Source organism: Neoarius graeffei, chromosome 1 (genome assembly GCF_027579695.1).
Source record: "Neoarius graeffei isolate fNeoGra1 chromosome 1, fNeoGra1.pri, whole genome shotgun sequence".
Classification (NCBI taxonomy): Eukaryota; Metazoa; Chordata; class Actinopteri; order Siluriformes; family Ariidae; genus Neoarius; species Neoarius graeffei.
The window spans coordinates 39,907,809-39,935,806 of NC_083569.1; the positions used below are offsets into that span (position 1 = coordinate 39,907,809).

Sequence of the window (27,998 nt, forward strand, 5' to 3'; positions counted from 1 at the left end):
ACCTTCTTGCTGTGAGGCGACCGTGCTAACCACTACACCACCAAAGGTCTTAGTATTCAGTAATATCAATTGTGGACAAGAAAACTGAGCTGTTGTTACACTACACAGTTTATGTGCAAGTCACTGAAGTCAGTCCTCCTGTTTCCTACTAAAAACTTCTTTGGATATGAGTGTGGAGTTGCCAGTAAGCATTGCTGTCTATGAGCTAAATCAGCAAAATCGGAGCATCAGTGAGCATCCACTGTTTAAAAACCTGAAACTTTTTGTGGGAAAAGGAAAATAATTAGGGGGTGTCTTGAACAATATCTATAAAATGATTTTTTTCGGCCACTCTAACGAGCACATTCTCTGCTCTTCTGGAAGCAGAGGGAATGGTCTAGAAACACGATGCAGCAGCAAATCGCTTTTAGGGGTGAAGTCTCGCGAGATTCATGTAAGCTACTGTAGGCGCGTTAGCTCACCATCTCGCGATATTTCGTAGTCTTCATCGCCACTGTGGGCGGCCGAGTGGGACAGTGTGCTTCATGGCGGTAGCGGCTTTTGCGGTAAATTAACAACCGTCCTTCGTGTTTTCAGAGTTATTTATTTGCTATGGAGTGTAGAAATACATGTTGTACATTCATCTATGGTTATGTTTCTATAGACGGCTATATAATAAGGTTTAGGTTTAATTTAGCATGCGCGGTGTTAGCTAATCTTGCTAGCTCGCTGTGAGCGGGATTCTGGTCATGGCCTGTTGCTGCCGAGCGGGCTTAACATTCAAAGCTAAAGGTCGCTGGAGTTTCAGAAATTCTTGTCTACTCTTTAGAATAACTTTTAAAATTAAGGTTTATCTTCGATAACAAAGCTATCTGGTTAAGTTCAGTCCTTTAAAATCAGTCCTATGCTGAGGTACTTCTTTAGCTAGCTAATATAACGCGCCTTCATATTGTTAGATTTCATGCTAGCGTGGCTGCTTTTTTTAAACACGCTTCAATTCTGCCAAGTCCCGCCCCTGCTCGGTGATTGGCTCTTATGTCAACTTGCGAGTGCTCCACCAATGTTAAGGCAGGAGGTGGGAGTCACCTGGCCAATCATAACGTATTGGACGAAAAATGTCGGAATACGAGTGGGAATAAAATTTAGCTAGTTGCGCCAACTTTTGTAGCTGACTTTCTTGATTTTCACTCATGGGCTGTATTTAGGCACAAATGTCGAGTAAAATCGCTGCACACTTTCACTTTACTAGTTTTTTATAGTAAGATGATAAATTGAAGGAGTCGTTACATGGTTGGTGGATACAAACCACAGCACTGCCTTTAATACAGGATTTGGTGGGAATGTGTCTGCTTGTTTATATGAGCCAAAATAATTTTGGTTAAATAATTGGTCATATTATAATATATTTGCAAGTGACGTCAAAACAAAATAGAAACCTGGATGTCGGCCATGTTGGTGTATATACAAATGCGGGATCAAGCGATATTCCATACAAAACAGTCACACGTGTGCAACTCCTGTTTTTCCACTGCTTTAAAGCAGATACGCAGAACCTTTATTTTTAAATACATTTCTGAGTGGATAGTATCTCCATCCTTGACTCTTGTATGCTGCATAAATGGGAATTAAAAATATATATATTTTTGAGAGTTAAAATCGACCGCAAAATTGGGATTCGAGCTGAGCCAGCCCTGAGTGCGTGACATCACATGCCCCTTTTCCACCAAAGCAGTTCCAGGGCTGGTTCGGGGCCAGTGCTTAGTTTGGAACCGGGTTTTCTGTTTCCACTGACAAAGAACTGGCTCTGGGGCCAGAAAAACCCGGTTCCAGGCTAGCACCAACTCTCTGCTGGACCAGAGGAAAGAACCGCTTACGTCAGCGGGGGGACGGAGTTGTTAAGACCAACAACAATAACAAGACCGCGAAAGATCGCCATTTTTAAGCGACGAGAAGCAGCAGCTGTACAAACGCGAAGTCATCCATTATTGTTGTTGTTGCTGCTGCTGCTGCTTCTTCCGTGTTTTTGCTTCGATATTCGCGCCAAGGTTTATGCAAACGTAGCGATGTAACTGACATATACAGCGACATAATGACGTGGCTTCCCTTAGTACCACGAGCTATGGAAAAGCAAACTGGTTCTCAGCTGGCTCGCAAGTTGAACGAGTTGTGAGCCAGTGCCAGCACTGGCCCTGAACCAGCCCTGGAACTGATTTGGTGGAAAAGGGGTATCAGTGGTAACCGGTTTTAAAGTGCATATCACGGGTAAATTCAGGAGCAAGACCAATGTAATTCTCCTATTTTATATTAAACTTTGGTCAAATATCCGTCACAGTTTGCATTTTGTGCAATTTTTTTTTACCTTGCGCAATACCAGAAAAATTCAGTTGAAATCAAGCCATTTGAGGCGAATTGGTCCGCCTCTGAAAAAACTTGGCATTTGGATTTCCCGGGAAACAGTGATTTTTGTGACGTCGTGCGGGACGCCTTCCTCTGAATCCTACGTCAGCACTGGTTTGTTTATGATAAAACGACCTGGTGGTTTTCTGCAAATTTCTTCAACGTTATCGTGTAATTATTAAAATGGTTAACAGATGTATCGTAGGAGGGTGTAGCAACACCAATCTTGATGGGATTAGTACTCATCGTTTCCCAAAAGACCGGACAATGAGAGAGAAATGGGAGCGCTTGGTCTACACAGGCTGTGCACTGAAACCATGCAAAGCTCGCGCAGCCTGCTGGCGCTTCCGCAGGTGACATCACGAATCTGGCTCCAGACTCCCTTGGGATTTTTCCAGAAGCATTTTATTTAATTTTTTTTATGCTATAGACAGATGGCCTTGTGCAAAATTACCCTTCTGGATGAGTGTGTAAAGGGACATACTTTCATATAAAAAGCCCCCCGAAATTGGTCCAGGATATGCACTTTAAGGCCGAGGCCTTTGACAGCTATAGACCAAAGTCATATAAATAAAAATGTATGGTGAAAGTAAGAAATAGCATTACTGACTCGCTCAACTAAGACGGATTTGACTTCATTGATTGTGGGTTGACCCTCATTAAAACAGGATGGGTGTTATAACTTATGCATGCACATGTATGTTGCATGTGTTTTCACTGAGAAAACGTAAAAGGCTGATTAAATAATCAGATGAACTGAGACGATCACATTTCTGAAGCAAATTAAACACACAATACAAGTTACATGGATTAATCTAAATGCAGGTAAACAACGAGTCATGTTTTTGTTGTTTTGCTTCCAAATGAGAGTCGGAGCTTACCCGTCTGCGTTCTCGCTTCTTGAAGGCCGACCTTGTGGCCGATTGTTTTGAAACAATCTGACTTTCAGTTGTTTGTCCAGTTCTCCATTCATTCGCTCCTTCCACATAAGGGCGAGATGGCAGTGATATCCAGTTTAGAAATCAGATGGTTGCTCCACTCATTCTATATTTTGCCCATACTGTGTACTCTGCCATTAATGCTCAGCTCAGGCAATTACTAAAACCTGGGACAGAACGGAATGTCACTGGTTTTAGCAGCAACCGCTGGGAGGTCACTGCCCGAGTGATATGTCCCGTCCTGTTCCGTCCCGGGTTTTTACCAACAACTCTCAGCTCTCACTCCTGAAGAACTGGTGCAACTGAACTTAGTTTCCTTTTAAAAAATAAATTAAATAAATGCTTTCGTTTTCTTGTAGTTTTATTTAATTGTTGATGCTGCACCCTCTTTCAATACGGGCTTATAGCCAACGCTCCTCAACAGATCAGAGGTTTCGTACGAGTCTTCAGTAAAATGTGCAGAGCAGAGGAGAGACCACTTCGTAGGCGCCCAGTGTGCCCGTGAACTTCTCGCAAAGCGCGTCCAAATCTTTGCAGTTTGAACATTCTTGGGCCATGAATGCAACGTAAATCCACCTTCTGTCGTTTTGCTGGCACATTTACGTGGCATGGCGATAAATTAGCTCAAAATGGAGGATCGGAGCTGCAGTCAGCTCTTTTTTTTTTTTTTTAGTATAGCGTAAATAGCGATGAGACCGATAGACTTCCTGTTGTGATGTTACGGACGTCAAGATCATTCAGTCAGACCGCTACCTATATAAATCACTTTAATTGTAAAAATTACTATATTAGATTTATTGTTAACGCTTAACTATTCCTGTGCCATTCTTGAGGTCTCAAGGCATTTATAAACGAGAGTGAGGCCATGGCTCTGCATATATGCTTTAAGTGTTATTTTAGCTATGCCATATCTTTGTGCCGTATATGCTTGTGGTCATGTGATTGTGACATGGACCGATTTTTTTTTTTTTTTTTTAAGAATTCTGTCCGTGATTCGGAAAGAGGGCGAGGAAACTCTGAAGCTTAGTACAGAGAGGAGACGAGCAGGGCTGAACAACATCGGCAGGGCTGATCTAACAGAGACTAAAACCAAAACAGCTTGTGTTTGCAGTAATCATTTTATCTCAGGTGAGATTTAAAAGCTTTCTCAATAATATCATATCACTTTATTTCATGTTTGCTAGAATTTTGCTCTTAAATGAGTTCTCTCGTCATGGTTCACTCGGTCGTTGTTATACTTTTAATGCGTGTATTACCATTTCACTTCTAGGAGCGCTAGCAAAATTGCACGATAGGAACAATCCAGACTGGGCACCCACTCAGAAAATGGGCAATGTTTCGTCCAAGGTCGGACTTGATTCTTTGGCAGCCAAACCAGATAAAACGTGATATCTGGGTACTCGATGGTTGGTAGAAGCGACCACTTAGAACTCTTATCTCCAGAAAAGGTTGACTTTTTTTTAAAAATAATATGGGTCAAAACCACACACATCTATCTTCTCTTTGTATCGGCTCTTCGCTGGACCGTTCAAATCGTGGTAATGCTGAAAAAATTTAGCATTGTTTACAGACACGCTTTCAGCGGCTGCCATCCTAGTTACTTTGTATATCCACCAACATGGCGGACGCTCATGACATCGCACATTTTGATCGCGTGGTTGCAAGTCATCTATCGGCCAAGTGTGTCGTCACACACAAGGAATTTGGTTCTGGCAGTTGGTGTCTCTCTAGAGATACAGGTATCTATAGATACAGTCTGTCTAAAGATACATACCTTAAAGTGCATATCACAGGTAAATTCAGGAGCGAGATCAATGTAATTCTCCTATTTTATATTAAACTTTGGTCAAATATCTGTCACATTCTACATTCTCTGCAAATTTTTTACCTTGCGCAATACCAGAAAAATTCAGTTGAAATCAAGCCATTTGAGGCGAATTGGTCCGCCTCTGAAAAAACTTGGCATTTGGATTTCTCGGCAAACATTGATTTTCGTGACATCGCGTGCGGGACGCTAGTTTGTTTATGATAAAACGACCTGGTGGTTTTCTGCAAATTTCTTCAACGTTATCGTGTAATTATTAAAATGGTTAACAGATGTATCGTAGGAGGGTGTAGCAACACCAATCTTGATGGGATTAGTACTCATCGTTTCCCAAAAGACCGGACAATGAGAGAGAAATGGGAGCGCTTGGTCTACACAGGCTGTGCACCGAAACTGCACAAGCTCGCGCAGCCTGCTGGCGCTTCCGCAGGTGACATCACGAATCTGGCTCCAGACTCGCTTGGGATTTTTCCAGACGCGTTTTATTTTATTTTTTTCTGCTGTAGACAGATGGCCTTGTGCAAAATTACCCTTCTGGATGAGTGTGTAAAGGGACATACTTTCATATACAAAACAAAACATGAAATTGGTCCAGAATATGCACTTTGTGTGTCACGTAAGAAAAATGTCTATGTAATGTACAATATAGGCGTTACACAATATACAATCTACAATAACTAGTGTAAATATATATACAGTATAAATACCTATATTGTACACAATGTCTATCTGTAATCTAAAATCTATAATATGCAATATCTATGCATAAACTATATAAATAATATACAATAGAATATATTATGATTATAATATAACGATAGTTATGTATCATGTAATTCGTATAATTTGAGACCTACTGTTGAACACAGAATACAAGCTCTTATCATGAGAACAATCAGCTTGATAAATCATTTAATGACGTGAAATTACTGAATTTCGCTGACTTTCAGGTTGTTCCATATAAAACAAGCAAAAAATCCCACATTTAACATGGGAGTGTCTGTAAAAATAGGTGATCCTGAGACGTGGTATAAACAGAACTGTGTTTCATTGATTTATCAAGGAGAGCCAGCTAAATATTTCCATATATAACATCACAGTGAGATCTGAATTTAACATCGGTAATAAAACACCAGGCACTATGATGGATTGAATGACCCGAGTGTAGATAGTATTACAATCCAGCACAGAAGAAGGAAAAACAAGCCTTATTGCTGGACAGTAACCCAAATTTAAGTAAGCCAGCGGTGGGTTTGTAAGGAACTTTTGCTGTCCAGCCAAGTACCTAAATATTTGTCTCTGTTTGCTGTCTCAATTTGTGTTCCATCAAAAGATTTGACTTGATTTCTTCCACATCGGTGTTTCAGGAACCGTTTTTATTGTCTTAATCCCTATTTGAACTGGATTAGTTTATCGAGAGGACAGCAATAACATTTCCACAGGAGGAGCGAGTGTCTACAAACTCAAATGTTTGGAGCAAGATCATACGACCATGTGACTGGGTTAGAGAAGAAATGCTCGCTCTTATTTCGGCCAAATTTCCAGCAACAAACTGAAAATCCAATAAAACAAGAATGACAAAGAATACAAGAAGTGTCCATTTTTGATTTTGTGACTCGGTGTCTTGGTATCCGAGGAACAGTCATTGGTACACACACACTTTTTATACAAGTGGCTGCAGTCAACCTCCCCCCCCCCCCCCCCCCCTCCTCCAATGCAAGGTGATGCTTGCAAGAAAATAAGACGTGCAATCCCGACTGTACCAGAATTTATTAGATGATTGTTGAGTTTGTTGAAAAACAATAGGTAGTTTGGTTTGTGAGTTTTCTCAGAGGAGGGCAGAGAAAAACTTTGATATGGCAGATCTAGATCTGGATGGAAATAAAATCTGTACCTGTAAAATAGGAAATTACACCAGCACCCCATATTAATGTAATCCTGCCTGGATATGGTGTTCGATCTATTCTCACAAGCATATATAAAGCATTTCACTTTTTTTAATGCATCAGGGGTTGGGGTTTGTTTGTTTGTTTGTTTGTTTGTTTTGGGGGGGGGATATTGTTTTAAATGTGTCTTGGCTGCTTTAAATATCCTCCCACTTTAAAAAAAAAATCATAATTTAAGAAGGTTTTTAATCTACATTGTGCTTCTTTGTAGAATGTTGTATGAGGTCTTTTTTGTTTTATTTTTTCTAGATTCTGAACAATAAATAACCAACAAAAGGCTTCCCTGGATATTTCTTTACAAGTACCGTGCATTAGGATACCTCAGAAGAGAGCAGGCGCTAAGTAAGTGATCCAAATTTTCATTGTCATTTTAAAGTGTACGTTTTCTATGGACATCATGAGTTTTCCCACTGAGTCTCATCACAGAGATGTGGCCTGTACCCACATCACTTCCACAAAGTTTTTTTTTTTTCCTTTTTTTTTTTCCTCCATTCAAGCTGTTCGTCAGGTCATAAGAGAAACCAATCAGTCTGACACGAATGTAAGTTTGCATGTAATAAAAGATAGGAAGTCAATCAGTAAACATGTAGGTCATCATGAAGTCCAACACATGGTAGGAGAGTTTGGAGAAGAGCTTTCCCTGATTTCTGATGTGTGTTCTCAGTCTGTTCTGTCGCTATTAAGTATCTCCTGTTCTAAGTAGGTTTGTGATTTTCTTTTCCTTTTTTTTATGTCGTTTCTCTCTGTGTCGTCTGTGCTGTAGAGCATATCTCTTGACTGTACTATAATTCCAAAACCAATGGCAGAACAAATTGGGTTCAAACCTCCTTAAGGGGGGCTCTGCATCACTGGAGTTCATTTGAGCAAAGGTACTTCAGCTTTCTTCTGTGTAGTACTGAATCAGGCAGCTCACCATCACACTTATGCCCCTTTTCCACCAAAGCAGTTCCAGGGCTGGTTCGGGGCCAGTGCTTAGTTTGGAACCGGGTTTTCTGTTTCCACTGACAAAGAACTGGCTCTGGGGCCAGAAAAACCGGTTCCAGGCTAGCACCAACTCTCTGCTGGGCTAGAGGAAAGAACCGCTTATGTCAGCAGGGGGCGGAGTTGTTAAGACCAACAACAATAAGACCGCGAAAGATCGCCATTTTTAAGCGACGAGAAGCAGCAGCTGTACAAACGCGAAGTCATCCGTTATTATTATTATTGTTGCTGCTGCTTCTTCCGTGCTGTTTTTGCTTCGATATTCGTGCCAAGGTTTATGCAAACGTAGCGACGTAACTGACATATACAGCGACATAATGACATGGCTTCCCTTAGCACCGCGAGCTATGGAAAAGCAAACTGGTTCTCAGCTGGCTCGCAAGTTGAACGAGTTGTGAACCAGCACTGGCCCCGAACCAGCCCTGGAACTGATTTGGTGGAAAAGGGGTATCACTGTAGCATTCCCACTTTTAAGGAAAAGTGGGTAGCATCCTCTACTGAACGCCAGTATGCTTTGAACTTTTGCTGGAAGGAAAAAATTGCAGCCTTTTGTAATCTTTATAAGCGACATTCCAGAGAACTGCAGTGTGTTGCAGTTTTACTTTACCAAACTGATGAGCATAGCTGTTCAGTGTAATGTCTTTGGAGAGAGCCCCTGCTGGCCGAAAGGCCCAAAGGGGGATTATGTCGTGGCGACGTCCGTCCGTCCCAGGAAGGGTGCTCACTTTCTGAAATCAACTCCTCACAATTTTTTGGAGGAATTTCACAAAACTTGGCAGGATCCTGTTATGTGTCGGTAATATACATGTTGTAATTTCGTTAAATTCAGTCACGTTTTACCAGAGTTACAGCCCTTGATTAACAGAATTATACTTTGACAGTTTCATGAGTGTCTTTTCCTTCTGAAATCAACTCCTCTCCCAATTTTTGGAGGAATTTCACCAAACTTGGCAAAAGGCCTTGTTATATGACAGTTATACACACATTGAAAATTTGTTTAATTTGAGCATATTTTACCAGAGTTATGCCCTTGATTTATTAACAAACTTGTACTTTGGCAATTTCATCAAGGTGTGCTTGCTTTCTGAACTCAACTTCCCTCACAATTTTTTTCCCCCGCTGGCTGAAAGGCCCGAAGGGGGATTATGTCGTGGTGATGTCCGTCCCGGGAAGGGTACTCGCCTTCTGAAATCAACTCCTCTCGCAATTTTTGGAGGAATTTCACAAAACTTGACATGATTCTTTGTTGTATGTCAGTGATGCACACATTGTAGTTTCGTTCAATTCAGTCGCATTTTACCAGAGTTATGCTATAGTTGCCAGCAGGGGATATTGTGCTCTCAGAGCACTCTTGTTTTAGTCATGGAAACAGTATCTTGAAAATGTTGAGCCCTTTCAGAGCATGTACAGCAGCTTGAAAAGCAAGAAGCAATACATGCATGTGTTCAAATTCATTAGATTCACATTTGAGTATAAAAATGTACCGTCACCTGAATTGTCCCTTTTTTCCCCCCAAATGTAAGGCTGTGTTTGCTCTGAGACTAAATGATGATGAAATTAAGGGTTACGTAAGCCAAGCTTTGGGTCTCACAGTTGTACTCTCCACAGGGAGGCAAGGCTCTGATGATGGAGAATGGACAGAGCACAGCCTCGAAGCTTGGCCTGCCGCCCCTCACCCCTGAACAGCAGGAGGCCCTGCAGAAGGTGACCACTTCTTTATACACATACATGTGCAATCTAACGTTCACAACAGTACCTCTGTAAGGCCACCCATTTTTTATCTTTAGGTTCACAGATTTTTTTCAACATATTTTTGATGATGTCGCTCGAAATAAAAATAAGTGTCCTTGTCCAATTTTTTTTTTGCGTGGCAAAATTCCAATGTCGGATTAAGATGATAAAATAATTTAAATTCAAGAGACACACTTTACATACACACATATATACACACATACACGTGTGTGTTCTTGTGTATAAGTTTATAACACGGACTAGCATTCCAGTACTTACTTCTCTGAAGGTATGTGGTCATATGACCGTTGAGCTCTCATGAGCACATCGAAGGCTGATACGTTCGTGCTACTTGATTCGATAGGACTCTCTGCGGCACCATCCTCTTCTAATTCCACAGTCAGATACTTGCAGCCAAAATCGCGAACTAACGTTATGGCAGGCATATTCGGCATCGCGCTCGTTACATCACCACCTTCTTTCTGAGAACCAAAGATCGTTTTGATCTTTTCATTGTTTACTTTCAACGCTTGAGAGACGAAATCGCCCACGTTTTGGTTAGTGAGACAGTGAAAAGACTTTTCTTTACCACACTTTATGCTTACGTACAGTTGAGGCGATAGCTCGGAATCCATGCTGTCAGCGTCGGCCATGGTCAGCACGAGGTTGACGCGGTCGTAAATACCATAAAAACATTCAAGTGAATACTCAATGTCGTAAATAGTTTCGTTTTCGGACTCGGCTGAAGTGGATATCTACAACGCACATTGTCGTTTGTATTTGCGATTCTAATACTTTTTACTTAAAGAAATATGACCTAGTACCAGGGATACAGTGCTGTTACAAGAAAAATATGTGACTTTTTTTTTTACATGTCTTTTTGTACGTTTCGGCGGTTAAAATAAAAATACGCACAGACTTATTTTTCTAGCGGTAGTATTTAACTGCCGTTGGCGGATCCGTGATCCGAAAAATCTAAAATGAGTCGCCTAAAGTGATGTTCCTGTCAGTTTGGCTGAGTTGATAATTGAGGACTTGTTCTCTACTGCTGGGCGTTCCTATGCTTGTTGAGTGCATATGTACGTGTTCAGTGGAGAAAGAGAAAAGCCAGAGCTATGCCTTCAGTACTAGTGTGTGTGATTTTGTCTGCTAGTACTATTCTCACCTGCTGGCACATGTTTTGGATTATTAATAATGTAGATCTCTTCTGAGGTGAAGTTTAGTTTATTTGTTACGGTTGCAAAATATTACAGACCAAAAAGATCTATACACGCAAGCAAAATTCAAACAGAAAACTAGAAAAGCACTCGGAGAGCGCAGACCTCCGCCAAGAATCCTTTAAAAAATTCCAGGATCCAGACGGTGATCCGGATCACCACCAAAATTTAATGCATTGTTACTTGTGCCCAGTCTCACACCTGGAAAAAATTTCAGAGCAATCCGTTCATAACTTTTTCCATAATGTTGCAAACAAACCAACACTACCGAAAACATAACCTCCTTGGTGGAGGTAAAAATGCTATGAAACAAAACTAAACAAAAAAATTTGTGACTGGAAAAGGAAACAGGATTCTCGTCCCAATTGACAACCCTTCCCCGAATTTAAAGGAAAAATTTGTACTTTAAAAGGAGTTCATTTAGGCTAAAAAAAAAGTCAATCTTAATTTGGGTGTCTAAATAATAATGAGAGATATAAAATGTCTAAACAATCTACATATAACTAATACAGTTTATGGAGCTTGGTTAAATGCTTGTTTTGTGTAGCAGAAAGAGTTAATGCAGGTTTTTATTTTGTACAGAGACTTTCGACATGTCATTTCGCTTGGGAGGCTGCTCCACAGATCGATCGATCGATCTTGGAAAGAATGAAGACCTGTAGTAATTCTGCTTGAACTTCACCATTGGAACAAGATTGTTCTTGTCAATTTCTTGTTTGGTACCTTGTTTTATTGGGAACCAGGAGATGATTTCCTTCTTCCGTGATAGCTTGTGCGTTCTTAAACTTGTATAGTTGGACCAAGTCAAATATCTGACGTCTGTGTTCCAGTATGAACAGCCTATCGTTATATGTCAAGTCCTTGGGATAGTTAAGGACGAACTTGGTGGCTCGTCGCTGTACATTCTCAATGAGTCGCTGATGTTTAACAGTGTATAGTGACCAACACAGGAAGCATCTTCAAGCTGTGAAGGGGTTTATCTCAATTTTTACTGATTTTTGTCTTGAATTATTCTGGCTTTATCGCAGGCAAAGAAGTATGCCATGGAGCAGAGCATCAAAAGCGTGCTGGTCAAGCAGAACCTTGCCCAGCAACAGCCAATCAACAACCTCCAGGTACCTGTAGTTAACTTGCATGTCTTTTGTGAAAATCTCATTGTTCTGCTATGAAGTAAGTTGGTTGAATTGCTGAGCCGTTTGTGAGAAATCTCAAACTAGATTAATCATTGCAGTTCTCGCTCACTCTACTTTTTCCCAACCAGCTCCCCAATTCCTTACAGATGGCCTCACTGAGCATGGCTGGCTTCGGTGACCCGCTTTCACCCTTACAGTCGGTAAGCAAAAGCAAATATTTAGCACTTTTCTTAGGGGTTTATAAACAGACACATGGACTATTAATAAGGCAGGAACGTAGTCTCCCTCCATTTCTTGGCATACATGTGGTTGCTCAGTACTCGTGTGTGTAATGACAGGAGGTAAAGCAGAACCAGTGCTATGTCTTCGGTGCCAACATGTTGAGAGTATGCTGGTTCTATCCTCAATCACTGAAACACTCTTGAAGTACATACTTTCTTAAATTCGTAAGTTTTATTTGTTCTTTGCGAGTAGTTTGAGGTGTGGGGTGTTTTTCTTTTCTCCTTTCAGGTTGCTGCACAGCGGCAGCGGGCACTTGCTATAATGTGCCGTGTTTACGTGGGCTCGATTTACTATGAGCTTGGAGAGGATACTATTAGACAAGCATTTGCGCCTTTTGGGCCAATCAAGAGCATCGACATGTCCTGGGACTCAGTTACGCTTAAGCACAAGGTATGAATCCATGCATGTTCAGTGTACCTGATTGAGTGATGTTTTTTTTTCCTCCCCCAAAGTGTGACCAGAAGGTGTCCATCTCTCTCTCTCTCTCTCTCTCTCTCTCTCTCTCTCTCTCTCTCTCTCTCTCTGCAGGGTTTTGCGTTTGTAGAGTATGAGGTACCGGAGGCAGCACAGCTGGCTTTAGAGCAGATGAACTCTGTCATGTTAGGGGGGAGAAACATTAAAGTAAGTTGGTCTTTTATACTATGACTATTACATTTGTTATAACGAATCAGATTGTGTTAATGTAGATTTACTGAGATGATGGATAAAATAATTGCAACAGATTAAAAATAGCTAGAGATATTCCATTGTTTTTTTTTTATGTTTTCTCGAAGGTGGGACGGCCAAGCAACATTGGTCAGGCGCAGCCAATCATAGACCAGTTAGCCGAAGAAGCCCGCGCGTTTAACAGAATCTACGTAGCGTCCGTACATCCTGACCTGTCAGACGATGACATCAAGAGCGTCTTTGAGGCCTTTGGGAGAATCAAGTCTTGTATGCTGGCGCGGGAGCCCACGACAGGGAAACACAAGGGCTATGGCTTCATAGGTGAGAACTAGGCCTCCGCTTTTGTTCGGTTGTAAATACTGTGTATGCGGCCGTGAGCGGTCAGTCATAGCGGAATGCTGTTCTCTACATATGTCTCGCAGGGGATAGAGGAGGGGTGGGGGCAGGTTCCTCACATGCTTTCATAGTAAGTTTTTGTTTTTTTGTTGTTGTCGTTATTTTCCTTAGGCTCAGTTGCGGACAATTTGCCATAAGTGCCCTCTGGTAATTACACAGTAAATGACACAGTGCTCTGCCAGAAGATTTAAGTTGAACCTTTCTCCTGGGCCTTTTGGGTCTTATATTGTGATTCCCTTCTTCTCTAGAGTATGACAAGGCCCAGTCAGCGCAGGACGCAGTGTCCTCTATGAACCTGTTTGATTTGGGTGGTCAATATCTGCGCGTGGGCAAGGCAGTGACCCCGCCCATCCCGATGCTGACGCCCACCGCACCTGGGGGCCTGCCCCCTGCTGCTGCTGTGGCTGCTGCCGCAGCCACTGCCAAAATCACCGCCCAGGTGAGCCCCTTTTACTTCTTTACCATCTATTGTTAGTCAGGAGAGTGTGTGTGTGAGTGAGTGAGTGTGTGTGTGTGTGAGATCAGCTGCTTCCATTTGGCACTAGAATGGTTCCTTGATTTTAAAGTAAGGCAGCGTGAATTTTTATTTTTGTAATGGGCTTAGCAAGGCTAGAGGAGATACATGGTGCTGTATGTGAGGGCTTGCTTTGTCAGTTTAGCTTTTGACTGGCATGAAGACAGCATTACTTATATGAGACAGAGCTTTTTACATGCAGAAAGATAACATAGCGTGTAAACTCCAAAAACAGATGGCATGGAATCTTTCCACTCCGGAGAATCGGACAGAAGACTTCCTCAACTGTCTGGTAAATCCTTCAGGCAATTCTGTTCCAAGCACGCTGGTGCTTCTTTGTTTTGTGTAGATTTATAAGTGTGCGGAGAGACTTGTCTTCAGGACCTCCCAGTAATGCTGGTAATCATTGTGCCATAGATGTCTGCTAGATAGAGAATGTTAATTGAACAGTCATGTAAATTCAGGATGCTGATTTGGGCAGCTGTAGTGTCAGGTGACTCAAGATCCCAAGTAGCCCACACTGCTATAATACAAAGGCAGCATTATGCCTTCTATCCAACCGGGTACCTTGGCCCTTGAGTTATTACCTGCATCTCTTTATTTCAGTTTGGCAAATACAGATATGCATGTGTTTAGGCCTAATTAACATTTAAGTGGATGTATCAGGATATCCACTTTATCTGTAGTTTTCAATAATAGCCATTTAATCACGAGTGTGACTTTTTTTTTAATGCTTTAATAACTTAATTGTTTTGCATTTCCTTTTCTGGATTGTCAGTCCATTTTATAACATGTACTTTTACCAAGTCTATGCTAGAGCATAAATCATTGACCTATAGACATCTTTTAAAACACTTTACCTAGCCAGTGAAAACCCAGAATCTGTCCTATGTTGCTATATACTTCTCATGTATAGATTATATACACACAAAAGAATAGTACCTGTAATGTAATTGTATAATACTTAAAATGAGTAGTTTTAAGCATTGTGATTAGCTAGTTTTGTCTTGTCATGATGGTGTTCTGTGTTTTTTTTGGCTTGGGCCTGATTGCATTGTATATACAGGCAGTAGTGCTTAAACATCTTTCAGATAGAACACTGTAAGTGTTTTTAATTTGGCTTGTTGTGGTGATGCCAAACTGCTTGCTGCAGGACGTTATGTTGGCTTCTTAGTTGAACGTCCTACCTTATTGGAGCCTAAACTTGCTTTCCATACACCGATGGAACTAAATTTATCGTAGTCCTTTTCTTCTTCCAGATCAAAATTTGCAAGTCTGACCATTTGGTAAATTATCAGGCTTAACACGCTGTTTGACTTGCCTAATGACAAGTAAAGGCAAAAGCATATTTTCTTGGGATGCTTGGCTAAGCACCATCCTTAGTGATGTATGGTGGCAGGTATGATGATGATGCCCTTTATTGTCACTAGTCACATGTACCAGCGAAATTAGCCGTTAACCTGTCCGTACATATACAACATACAATTGACAGAGGGTAGACAGGACAGGAAGACAGGGATAAAGAGAAAAAGGAAACACAACATGAGGAGAGATAAGGAAAAAAAGAACACCCCCACACTATGCTCCTGTCAGGAGTACAGTGTGGGAACATTTTAAAAAACCTTTGCATAAGCACACAACAACACAAGTACACTTTAAACACGGGACTTGAGGGGGGAATCAGGGGTGAGGGGGGGAGGTAATCCAGCGCAAGCAAGCAGCCGTCCGCTCCTGCAGCCATGAAGGCGGTGGTCACGCACCCGCTTGTCACACTGGGGGTAAAAATGGCGACCGCGGAGAGTTAGAGAAGGAATGCGAGAGTGTCTCCCGGCAGTGACCTTCAGGGGGAAATGTTGCCTCAGCAACGGCCTGAACCGAGGCCAGTGCTGTCTCAGGGAGCCGAATGTCGATAAGATATAAATTGTTTGGTCTTTCCAGACGCAGGCTTTGCACGTCCACACCGCTCGTCCATATCTGTCCATTCTATTCAAATTGATCTCTGAAAAATGTATTCCTTGCAAAGCTGAAAGCTGCTCCGAGATAACAACCATTTTGTGATTTAAAGTTCTGAATGTCCACAGTCCGAGTGCCAACAGCTTTGCCCACCACTCCAATCATATCGGGCAGCTTTGTGGGGCTTTGAACAACTGTCACCGTTGTGTGATTTCCTCGATATACCAGGACAATGCCTAATCCAACCAGCAAAAGTCCTGTAATCATGGTTCCGAATAGGTAGATATCTTCAATGTCCTCCACAGAAAGAATCGCCAGGCACACGACCCGCCACCGCTCCCACGCGTCCATTGTGTAACCAGCCTCAAACGTTCCAGCAGGACAGATAGGTTCCCCCGAACCCAGGCTTCTCGTCGAGAAAACTGTCAATTTCGTTAGGAGACCAGTTTATCAATTCCATGCTTTTTTTTAGTTTAGAAAGTAATGCAGGGAGAGTCTCTTCAAAAAGTACAGCAGATGAGACAAGACACAGAAGCACGAGCAGGGGAAAAAAAGGAGGGCGAGGGAGAGCAGAAAATGTGACCGCCTTCTGTGGAAGCACGGAGAGAAAAAAAAAAGGTAGCCAAGGAACTGGATCTCTTTCCAAAATATCACAAAACGAGGCATAAATCTACCTTTGGAAGTAAAAGTATGCTGGGTTTGTTTGCGATGCTGCTGCAGTGGAGACCTTGTAAAAGGCATCTTATGTAATAGAGTTCCATTGCCAGTAGATCTGGGAGGTGATAAAATGCATCACTGCACTTGTAAACATTTGTACAGTGCATAATATCACAATATATAGGCTTGTTAACAAATTAATCAAAATGACGCATCTGCAAAAATCAAATACGTTTACGTTTTTCGGTTTTAAAACTAAAATGCAACTAAAAACTAGAAAAGCACTTGGAGAGCGCAGACCTCCGTCAAGAATCCTTTAAAAATATTCCGGGATCCAGAAGGTGATCTGGATCACCGTCAAAATTTAATGGATTGTTACTTGTGCCCAGTCACACCTCTGGAAAAAATTTCAGAGCAACCCGTTCATTACTTTTTCCGTAATGTTGCTAACAGACAAAACAAACAAACAGACCAACGCTACCGAAAACATAACCTCCTTGGCGGAGGTAAAAACTGACCTCCAATCAGATGCTTCCAATCAAATCTCTCTCTCACATACGGTACTTAGAGTGGAGTTCAAAAGTCTGAGATCACCATGAAAATAATTTTTTTTTTTTTTTTTAAACTGCAAATTTAAAGTATCATTTTTGAAAAATTTAAAATGTTGAATATCATGAGCATTTAATATTCAAGATTCTGCATTATTTCTAAGTCACATGATTTAAATGAAGGCGAACTTGTGATACTGACCATGTTTGTACCAAAGGTCAGGGTTTCTTAAGCCTTATCCCTTCCGTTGAAGTGTGGACATTCAGACTACATGCCAAATGGATTTGACTTAACATGGATCAGATTTTACACAAATTACAAGTCCTTGCCAGCTCCAGTGCACACTGTCATGAAAGCATGCCAAAACAAGAGCCTGATGTTCATGTAAATATATCTGCGATTGTACTTTTCTCTCAAGTTGTAGCTGTATTAAATTGGAAAAGAATGCAAAATAAACACTTTCACTAGTGGTCTCAGACTTTTGATAGTACTAGTCAAAAGTTCAGACGCAGCTTCTAATTCAGCGTATCTTATTTATTTTTATTAAGATGCTTCATGTCTTCAGTATTGTTCTGCAATGTCGAAAATAGTTAAAATCCAGAAAAACCTCTGAATGACTAGGTGTGTCCAAACTTTTGACTGGTCCTGTATATACAAGGTGCGATCAAAAAGTTCAGAGACACTTCCTGTCGTAAACGAACAGAGCGCAGCGCAGTCATGCAGGAGCGAGCAGTAACTTTCATGAGTCATTATGCTGCGTGTTACTACCTGTGTTGCACATTTGTAGCAACGTGCACACGTGCAATGCAGTTTTGCTATGGACCTTAAACTTGAGCAGAGAGAAGAAGAACTTTATTCATCACACGCTTGTGAAATTCCTCTCTGCATTTAACCCGTCCGAAGCAGTGGAAAAAAAAACACACCCAGAGCAGTGGGCAGCCATGCTAACAGCACCCAGGGAGCAGTTGGGAGTTAGGTGCCTTGCTCAAGGGCACCTCATCCCAAGGCCGTCCCATATTAGGCCAAATAAAAAAAAAAAAATAGTGTGTTTCCGGTAACCCGACTGACCGAGAATTTCGGCGGCGAAATTGCCGACCGTAAAGTTTTTATTACAAATTTCCCTCGATATTTTAGTGTAAGCGGCGTTAGTTTGTCATAATTTTTTGTTTCAATGCATTCAAGTTGTGAAAGAAACGATAAAAAGTAAAATGTTTCGCCACTTCTATCAGCCCTCCTGCATAAGCATGGAAGCGCACTTGTATACTGAAGGAGGAAGGGAAAACTGAGCCAAGCCGCCATTTTGAATCTTCATTCAAGGCTGTAATGCAAATTGCTTCCTCTTCAGTATACAAGTGCACTTCCATGGCAGGGAAAAACACTACATTTTGCTGCCTATGTAGTCCCCTATTTATACAAATAGGAGTCATTCAGGATTCAGCCATGTTTTTGCTCGGTGTTTTTGCTCGACCCAAGTTCTACAGTAGGCTAGGCGAGGCCGTCTGCTTTTAATGGAAGTAGCCTAGCCTAGGACGTTATTTTCACGTTATTTCTTGATAAGGTGTTTTCATGTTATTACATAAAAATATCATGAAATAATGTGATAATTTCGTATCATGAAATTACGTGATGTTATTACATAATAAATATGTTGTAAAAACGTGATAACTTTAACAATATCTTTTCACGTAATTACTTGATTCTAAGCCAATTTTTTTGTGTGGCAGCAATACGCTTCCGTAGATCATAACTCGAACTCTTGCGATATTTTTTTTATTCGTTTAAAGATTTAAAACACTTATATTTTATTATGATGTGTGGTATAAAGGATTCTGTGCCAAAATACTATTTTGTAAGATGTTTACTTGTGTTAATTTTTTCGAACAAAATAAAAAAAATTAAGAGAAAAAAAATTTTTCCTACCTACCGACCTTATTTTAGTATTTCATGTAACCTGAAACACACTATCTTTTTTTTTTTTTTTTTTTTTTTTTTTTGGCCTTACCTAACTGCATGTCTTTGAACTGTGGAAACATCGAATTCTGTGTTAAACTCAGGAAATCAGCAACGAAGACCCTTGAAAAGCTTCATGAGTACGACCCTTGAAAACGCCCAAGAAACTGAGCACATCAGATCTTCCTGATTTCTGCCCCTCTTGCATGAATGCTGCTCAAAACACCTTGCCTGGTTCATTGCTTCACTGTTGTTGGCTTGCTGAAGCGTTTCAAGGGTCACTGTTGCTGATTTCCTGAGTTTGAAACAGAATTTGATGTTTGTTTTCTGCATAAAACTGCAGATGCACACATGCATGTTGTCACAAAAATGAGTATAATGCAGGCCCCAGTGTTGGCAGTGCAATGTAACGTGGGATATTGACTGATGAAAGTTACTGCTTGCTCCTCCTGCACGCACATATGTATATTGTAACACACCTTATGCCTCGGTCACAACCAGCCGTACGTGCTCCTACAGCCGGTCTACGTGCAAGAAATGCACGGAGGGCGCGCGTGTGACGTGCTGATTTTCGAGCCATAGACTGGCCGCAGAGGTTCTTTGTCATGTCAAACAAACTCTACAGGCGCTTACGTTTTTTTTCAGGTTGCAAGACAAACTTGCGGCCAACATGCGTCTTTCTCCACGAACAAAAAAAAAAAACGCAGCGATTTGGGAAACACCAAAAAATCGTACGTCCGGTTGTGACCTAGGCTTTAGTCAGGCAATCAAGACTTCTGCAGCTTTTGGGTACCTTATTCGGTGTATAAAGATCTGGAAGAGAAAGGTTCAAGTGAAGTGTTGACAGACTTTTTTTTTTTCCCTCCATGACTCCTTACATGCAGCAGGCCCAGGTCTTGTCCATGTGAATTTGTCTGTCCTTTCCTTGTCCTGTCTCGTCATATCTTGTCCGTACCCTGTGTGTGCTGGTTAACGGGCGCTGTCTGGGCGGTGTTCCTATATGTCCCCCTCTTGTTCCAGGAAGCGGTGGCTGGTGCGTCCATCCTGGGGGCAATGTCAGCCGGCTCGGTGAACCTGCCACAGCTCCCCCAGGCCGTTATGGCAGCCCAGGCCCCAGGGGTCATCACAGGTAGGCTTGGGTCTCACAATTCTCCTGTCTTAGTGTACATGACAGAAGCATAATCATGCTTCTAGCTTTGTCACTTATTGTATCTCACATCTAGCATGCCTTTTGTATGCATGGAGTCTCAGCATGTTGTTCACGTGGTGTGTTTGTGTGTGAATGGGGTCCTACAGTTATTCAGCTGCAAAGTAGGAAATCAAATTGGTGTTAGTTCTTTGCAGGTCCAATGGTGCTACCCAGGCATACACTGTACAGTTTTTAAATGTGTAATCTTTCCTGACGAATCGTACGTACAGCCACAGCCTGTGATTTATGCATTTATATTGTACCAAAAAAAAACCCCCAAACCCATGGTCTGAATTCACACTACATGTGAGACATGACCCTTATTCTGCCTGTTTAAAAACTGCAGCATTTCTCTCTCAGCCTTGTTGGACTGAAAGAGAAACGTGCACATGCTCAACACTCAATTATAAGGACAGTACAGTAGTTGTATGTTTTTCAGTTACATCTATGAATGCTAGGGCATTAAACAAAGGACTGTTAGTGTTACGGCTCTGCCTACATGGCCCTGGCGTGCGCTTCATAACGCGTGCTCTATTTATAGCATTCTGTTACTGATGCCAGACACGGGTGCATGCAAAGTTTCCCGACTTTCTGAGAAATCGATCAGCAAGACGACTTGAACTGTCATTTAGTTACACAAATTCATCTCTTCTTCCAACAACCTAATCCAAGGATGTTTGGCCAACTAATCATGCATTGCAGAACATTAAAACAAAGTGATTTTCATCTCGCCTGATTTTGAAGACTGGCAAGAAAATTAGGCTCGACGTTATATCATTGTATCGTGTATGCCTGATATGTGTTCAAAAAGTTGTGGACCCTTTGGAATTATCTGCATGAATGGTCTCTAGTGATCTGTCATCTTTTATTTTTATATTTTAACTACTTCCTGTTTAAAAAAAAACAAACAACCTCAGTGTTCTGTTGGTTTGTTAATTATGACGTCTAATCGTATTTTAGGAGGCAGACTTGCACATAATTCCAGAAACTTTCTTTAATCCTTGCCACTCTACAAACAAATTTCAAACACTTTTTTTTTTTTTTTGGGTGTAATTATCTTTACACTGATATTATAATGAAAGTATTGGTGTGCAGTGATCTCATGATGTGAAACTGGTGGTACCCAGTTTCAAGCAGACCTTGTTTTGTATTGTTTCTTCTGTAGTTATTTAATATCTTGTTAAAACATGCTAGCTAACTTGTGTTCAGACCACTCTCTTCCCCAGGTTTTAGTTTTCTACACAGTTACATAGTTGAATATGGTCTGTCATAGGACCTGTCCACTAATAGATTCTGTTTTATTTTCTCTTCTCTCTCTCTCTCTGTCTCCTTTTTTCTTTCTCTCTCTCTGTCTCTCTCTCTCTCTATTCCCTTCCCTGTCTTTACTCTCCACAATCACCCTGACTGTGGCCTCTTATCCCCCCCCACCAACCAAGTGTGAAGAGGATTGTTTCTAGCCCTTCCCCTCATAATCAAATCTCTCATTCTCATTGGCCAGTGAGTGCTGTATATTTTATGGAGTTGCTCTAGGTAACATTTCATCTGAACTGACTGACATGGTGGGGGGGAACTCTTAATGGTACAGGGTTGTGTGGCGTTCGTCGGTCCATGAGGAGGAAGACTGACCCCGTTTGTAAATCTACATCTAATGTCCCTCTTTTTTGCAATATTTTTGAGTATTTACTTGCTTACTGTTAGTCAGCAAATGTATTCAGAGGCAAGTAGCTAACACTAAATAAGTCACCAGCTGCCCTTCTTTTTGAGGACCTTTTCATTTTAATGCTTTTAATAATTTTTTAAAATGGTGTAAAAGTGTAAAGGAAATATTTTAAGGCAGGATGGTGATTAGGCTTGTATTGGAGCTCCCCAGGTTTAAAAAAAAAAAAATCCCTGATTTTTACACACATTTCAGAGGGCTTTTGTAGGCATCCTGGGGCTCTGTATTGTACTTGGTGTCAACAGCAAATGTTCTAACTGCACCTCCTCTGCAGGCGTGACTCCAGCACGGCCTGTGATACCCCAGGTGGGCCTGGTGAACCCTGTTCTGGCCTCTCCACCAGTGATCTCTGCTGCTGTGGCTGCCGCGCAGGAGGCCAAGGAGAAGAAGGAGAAGGAAGAGGAGGAAGCCGCATTAGATGGAACGGGCCAGGAGATGCTCAGCGAACAGGAGCACATGAGCATCTCGGGCAGCAGTGCCAGACACATGGTCATGCAGAAACTGCTGAGGAAACAGGAGGTGGGGCTTTGGGTGCTGCTAAATGTTTGTTCATGACCACATTTTGTTAAAATACGATTCTTCATAATCATGGCTTTCAGTGAGGGGATGACCGATAAACACAAAATGAACGATTATTAACTCTTTCACCACTGTGTAACTTCACATGCAGACGGTTATATACACGATAAATGCCATTAACACTAAGTAACTTTGGGATAAATGTAATATAAACTAGTGCACAATAGTGACTGTGGCAGTGGGGGCATGGTCAAGCGGCGGTCTGTGACCGGAGGGCGGAGTCAGGGAAGGTAAGTGGCAGAATCACTACACCTGATGTGAATTAACCTGTGTTTGTGTGTCTTCCCAGCAACCACGCCCTATATAAGGAGAGAGAGAGCAGAGGAAGAGAGCTCTCCCGAACCAGATGACGTGTGTGTGTGTGTGTGGCTGGGAGAGTGTATGTTTGTCACTGAAAAGTGCAGAAATACTGAGTTTTGGAAACTCAGTTCTGGCCTGCCGTACCTCTGTGCTCCACCCACCCGTTCAAAGTTCCACAGTGGTGCCGAAACCCGGGAATCCGAGCACAGAGGTACGGCAGGCCAGAACCGAGTTTCCAAAACTCAGTATTTCTGCAGTTTTCAGTGACAAACATGCACTCTCCCAGCCACACGCATACACACACACATAAGTCATCTGGTTCGGGAGAGCTCTCTTCCTCTGCTCTCTCTCTCCTTATATAGGGCGTGGTTGCTGGGAAGACACAAAAACAAAGGTTAATTCACATCAGGTGTAGTGATTCTGCCACTTACCTTCCCTGACTCCGCCCTCCGGTCACAGACCGACGCTTGACCACGCCCCCACTGCCACAGTGACATTTGGTACTCTTACAAACTGGAGGAATTCTCTTTTGAGAATACGTAACACTTACGACAAACGGCGCACGTGCAAAGTCGTGTTTTATCCACTAATATTTACTGAAAGAAAGATGCGTAACCTTAATTAACATAAAATAACATTGCTTATCTAAATTACATCATAGGAAATCCTGGCGAATCTGACTTCTCATCCAGTCAGCATATGCAATGCACACGGGTTTCCCTACTACACTGAGAGTGGAATAGCGGTCTGCCGTGATAATGGTGATTTTTAATACGTGAGCTCATTTTCACAATCTGTCATGTTGAAAGGTTCCACGTTTTCCAGACGTTTGCAGTGGTGAAAGTGTTAATTTGCTATTGATAAAACAACCAACCATACTTCTCATCGGAGCATTAGGTTAATTGGAGACAGTGTTATGGATTTAACTTCGTTCAATGCACATGCAAGTAACCTGAGTGTCTCTGAGGATTCTAAATCTCCCCTTTGCTAAAGTTTCATCGTTACCCCAGTAGAGGCCGATTCCTCCAGTGTTTCAGAAACCATTGGATGTTCTGCAAGCCCTAAGACACATTCTTCTCAAAGTGCCTTGGTTTAAAATTTTTAAAATTTTATTTATTTATTTTTAAATATAAAGGAGCACGCTTGTTGATCAGGCTCAGCTTGCTGAGGTCGATTTCCCTCGCATTCTCTAAACGTATTGTTTGTTGCTAGCAGCAGATGGCAGCAGTCAACATACACGGAGCTAAATAAAATAGTCCATGATGTCCCTGATTGATATTAAGCCAATTAGTCATTTTATTACCAGTTTTGATGTCGATCCTAGTTTGTACTTGTTTTGAAGGGAAAAAAAGTATTCAACACCATATAATGCATAGAAAAGTAAACTATAAAGGAGTGGAGAAAAGTTTTTGCCAAGTTGCAAAGTTTCACCACCTGCACTAATGCAGTCGAGTGTGCTTGAAAGTATAAGTCAGTAGAATTTGAGGAGTGGTTTGAGTTTGAAAATTTGAACAAGTACAACTTCCAGGTCCCTCCCCCTCTGCTGCACTCCATCCCTGCCTCCGAAGCCCCTCCCCGCTCACTGTAGGTATAAGCAAAGTGCGCAATGCTTGTACGCATGCGCGGCTTTTCTAGGTCAACTATTTCGGCTACCAAACGAACTACCGAGGCGCTGAAGTTACTATAGGAAGACAGGTAGCGGACCGTGAACTTTAAAGCTTTTATAGCGATTGGCTTAAAGACCTTAAGCCTTAAGTGAATTGTAAAACTATGACCGGTGCACACTGCTTTTTACCAATGTACTAACGGAAGTTATAAACTTGAGCGGTGGAAGAAAACACAATTGTACTGGGCCTACATCTGAAGACGGGTCATGTAAATGTGAACCTCCGTTTGTTTTGATTACATTTCCAATCGAAAAAAAAGACCCAGAAGGACGTAAGAGATGGCAAACAGTTGTAAGTTTGTTCAGATATTTAGTTTGTCATTTATTTTTGGCAATTCTAAAAAAAATATTACGTATCAAAACAACTCGCCTTCCTTGTAGTCATTTCGAAGCCGATGGAGTAGCGCTTTTTCGTCCCTGTCAAGTAGATGTTCGGCAATATCGACTGACATGCATGGTGGCCACAGCTTAAGCCCCTGGGCTTCGTCCAACCACCCGTCGGTTGTCTGCAGAGGGTCGGGAATTTGTTTGCCTTCAACTGTCAGCAAGGACTTGTAGTCGTTTTTGACAGTTTGTCTCTCCTCATCCTTCGTTAAAACGTATGGTAAGTTCTGGACTGATGCTGCATAGGCAAGGGCAACAAGTTCTTCTTTACGTTTTGCCCTAGTGCCAGTCGTGGTCTTGGTTGTCACAGGCGGTCCACGACGACTGCAAAACCGTTTCAAATCGTCAACTTTCCGAAGTTTAAACTGATCTAAATCGTAGTTGTCAATACTGCTTTCCGCCATTTTTGAAGTGCTGTTTGGTAGCCAAAAAAATTAGTGATCCCATAATGCACTGCACGGGCCGAGATTCGCAATTCGCTTTATTGAGCTTGACCAAGTGAGAGCATGCATGGGGGTGGGACGGTATGAGCAGTGATCGACTCCATCAGACACTCTTCCTGACTGTTTATCTAGTGTCTAATAGATAACCCCCTTCCCCCTCTTGATTATCTGTCTCATGTCCACCTGTCAGGACACTCTGACAGTTTTAGCAGATATGACCGTTATTTTTATACGGGTTACCGGCTGCGACTTTAAGCTGTCATGCCTTTCCCTTCAAACGTCTATAACTGGCTACTTTTTAGAAAGTTAAATTCCCCTGAAATAAATGTGCTTCTGACTGTCCTTTTGAAATCAAAATCTATTTTATTTATCTATAGTGACATTTTATTGAAGGATTTATTTCCTATCCATATTTCTTTCTTTCACAGACATGTTTGTTTATTTAATGTTGACTTAAATGACCTTTGTGTTAATGTTGACAGGAATGGGCTTTCAGTGAGCGCTAACAGCACACGCTTGTCATTGTCATGTTAAAACTCTGCTCCTCTCTACCCACAGTCAACGGTTATGGTGCTCAGGAACATGGTCGGCCCTGAAGATATAGATGATGACCTGGAAGGTGAGGTAACGGAAGAATGTGGAAAGTTTGGTGCTGTCAACAGAGTGATTATTTACCAGGAGAAACAGGGTGAAGAGGAGGACGCAGAGGTCATCGTTAAGATATTTGTGGAGTTTTCAGCAGCATCCGAGATGAACAAGGCCATTCAGGCCCTTAACAACCGCTGGTTTGGAGGTCGAAAGGTCATTGCTGAGGTTTATGATCAGGAGCGGTTTGACAACAGCGATCTCTCGGCATAGACTGGGGGGGAAAGAAAATCCAACCCCTTTCTTCAGTGCCCAGTTTCCTTGTTTTTCCTCACACACACACACACTTACAGCTGCTGACCACTATTCCCAGTGGTGCAGGCCTCACTTTTTAACCTGTAATTATTTTTTATTGATGTTGATATTAATATTATTACAGATCCCGGTTGGGGACAAACAAACGCTCATGGATTTTTTTTTTGTTAAATCACTGTTGTGTACTGTGAAGGACTGGAAATGTTTTTGCATTGGTTCTTTCCACCCCTCCTCCTCCCCATCAGTTATAGTTTGGATTAGGTTGCAATTTTTTTGTTTGTTTCAGAAATTACTTTTTCAGAAGACTCATTCATCTTGTTAACTTTTGTTTCCAGATGTCCAGAAAATAAATTCAAGTATGAACCTTTTCTGTATTTATTGACCATCGCTTGCCTAAATAGCTTCACACTAAACTGTGGGTGGTAAAAGAGAGCAACTGGACTTGCTTGAAGATTCTTGAAGACGTTTCACCTCTCATCCGAAAGGCTTCTTCAGTTCTGTCTGACTGGTAGGGAGCATCAGGTATTTATCCTCTCATGGATTAAGGTGTCATTTACCCCTTTTCCACCAAATCAGTTCCAGGGCTGGTTCGGGGCCGGTGCTGGTGCTGGTTCACAACTTGTTCAACTTGTGAGCCAGCTGAGAACCAGTTTGCTTTTCCATAGCTCGCGGTGCTAAGGGGAGCCACGTCAGTTATGTCGCTATGTTTACATAAACCTTGGCGCAAATATCAAAGCAAAAACAACATGGAAGAAGCAGCAGCGACAACAACAACAATAATGAATGACTTCGCGTTTGTACAGCTGCTGCTTCTCGTCGCTTAAAAATGGCGATCTTTCGCGGTCTTGTTATTGTTGTTGGTCTTAACAACTCCGGCGCCCCCCCCCCCCGCTGACGTAAGCGGTTCTTTCCTCTGGCCCAGCAAAGAGCTGGTGCTAGCCTGGAACCGGTTTTTCTGGCCCCAGAGCCAGTTCTTTGTCAGTGGAAACAGAAAACCCAGTTCCAAACTAAGCACTGGCCCCGAACCAGCCCTGGAACTGCTTTGGTGGAAAAGGTGCAATTGAGTCATCCTGTTGGTGTGGGTCACTGGGGGCTGGTTGTGAACGGCCTCGAGAGTCGTTAGGATGATCAATGCATACCTGCAAACTTGTCGCTTTTTGGCGACAGTCACCTTTTTCATTGTCAATTGGGTCATTCACGTGAATCGTGTAGAACCAGAGTTTTTTTTTGGGGGGGGGGGCGGCATCTGGGCCGATCGTAATCTCAACTCAGCTCGCGCCTGTCAAGAGAGGGGGGGTGGGCTTGCTGCCATGTTATACAGGGTCTCCGCGGATCCTTAAAAAGTCTTAAAAAGTCTTATTTTTAATATGTGTTTTTTAAGGTCTTAAAAAGCATTATATTTCGCTATTTTTTGAGCTATGGTATTAAATTTCACATGGGAGGTATTAAATTTCATCCGGGTAGCCTACGGTAAATGGAAAAAAAACAAACATATGTCTGGATTTTTTTTCCGCGCTAACGTTATTTATTCAACCAGCGTCGTTTGTTATCAAGATGCTGAACAAGTAGCACAAGAGCCGTTGTGTGTCTAGCACTAGTTCTAATAGCGCAGGAACCACGCCACAGGGGGCAGTGTGTTCTTTTATCCATGTAGTAGAACCATTGAGAGTAGAGCAGACGAGGAAGAAGTGGTTGAACTTGAACAT

At 41.9% G+C, this 27,998-nt stretch overlaps 1 protein-coding gene and 2 non-coding genes across 5 annotated transcripts; all 3 read left to right on the forward strand.

Moving 5' to 3' along the window:
- Nucleotides 1-479: 479 nt before the first annotated feature.
- Nucleotides 480-26,655, forward strand: puf60a (poly-U binding splicing factor a). Of its 3 annotated transcripts, XM_060931627.1 has the most exons (14): nucleotides 480-545; nucleotides 4,294-4,442; nucleotides 7,335-7,427; nucleotides 9,675-9,770; nucleotides 12,043-12,129; nucleotides 12,276-12,347; nucleotides 12,658-12,819; nucleotides 12,958-13,050; nucleotides 13,203-13,416; nucleotides 13,740-13,930; nucleotides 14,241-14,297; nucleotides 20,135-20,243; nucleotides 22,295-22,539; nucleotides 25,951-26,655. In XM_060931627.1, the coding sequence occupies exons 4-14, from the start codon at nucleotides 9,690-9,692 to the stop codon at nucleotides 26,248-26,250; spliced, it is 1,611 nt and encodes a 536-aa protein (XP_060787610.1). In that variant the 5' UTR covers nucleotides 480-545; nucleotides 4,294-4,442; nucleotides 7,335-7,427; nucleotides 9,675-9,689; the 3' UTR covers nucleotides 26,251-26,655. The 3 variants fall into 3 exon arrangements, with proteins under 3 accessions (XP_060787610.1, XP_060787630.1, XP_060787619.1); XM_060931647.1 differs by lacking the exon at nucleotides 14,241-14,297; XM_060931636.1 differs by lacking the exon at nucleotides 4,294-4,442 and having other exon boundaries at nucleotides 485-545.
- Nucleotides 10,837-10,976, forward strand: LOC132896733 (small nucleolar RNA SNORA57). The gene has a single exon (XR_009656151.1). It is a non-coding gene; the product is annotated as a small nucleolar RNA SNORA57 (small nucleolar RNA).
- On the forward strand, nucleotides 12,432-12,568 carry LOC132896728 (small nucleolar RNA SNORA57). The gene has a single exon (XR_009656150.1). It is a non-coding gene; the product is annotated as a small nucleolar RNA SNORA57 (small nucleolar RNA).
- Nucleotides 26,656-27,998: the final 1,343 nt, after the last annotated feature.

What these genes read in the sequence shown, in the direction of transcription:
- puf60a (XM_060931627.1), top strand. Translation starts at nt 9,690, where the DNA reads ATGATGGAGAATGGACAGAGCACAGCCTCGAAGCTTGGCCTGCCGCCC. An exon ending in CGCTTTCACCCTTACAGTCG is followed by an intron (nt 12,348 to 12,657) that starts GTAAGCAAAAGC and finishes TTCTCCTTTCAG; the next exon opens with GTTGCTGCACAGCGGCAGCG. An exon ending in CAGTTACGCTTAAGCACAAG is followed by an intron (nt 12,820 to 12,957) that starts GTATGAATCCAT and finishes CTCTCTCTGCAG; the next exon opens with GGTTTTGCGTTTGTAGAGTA.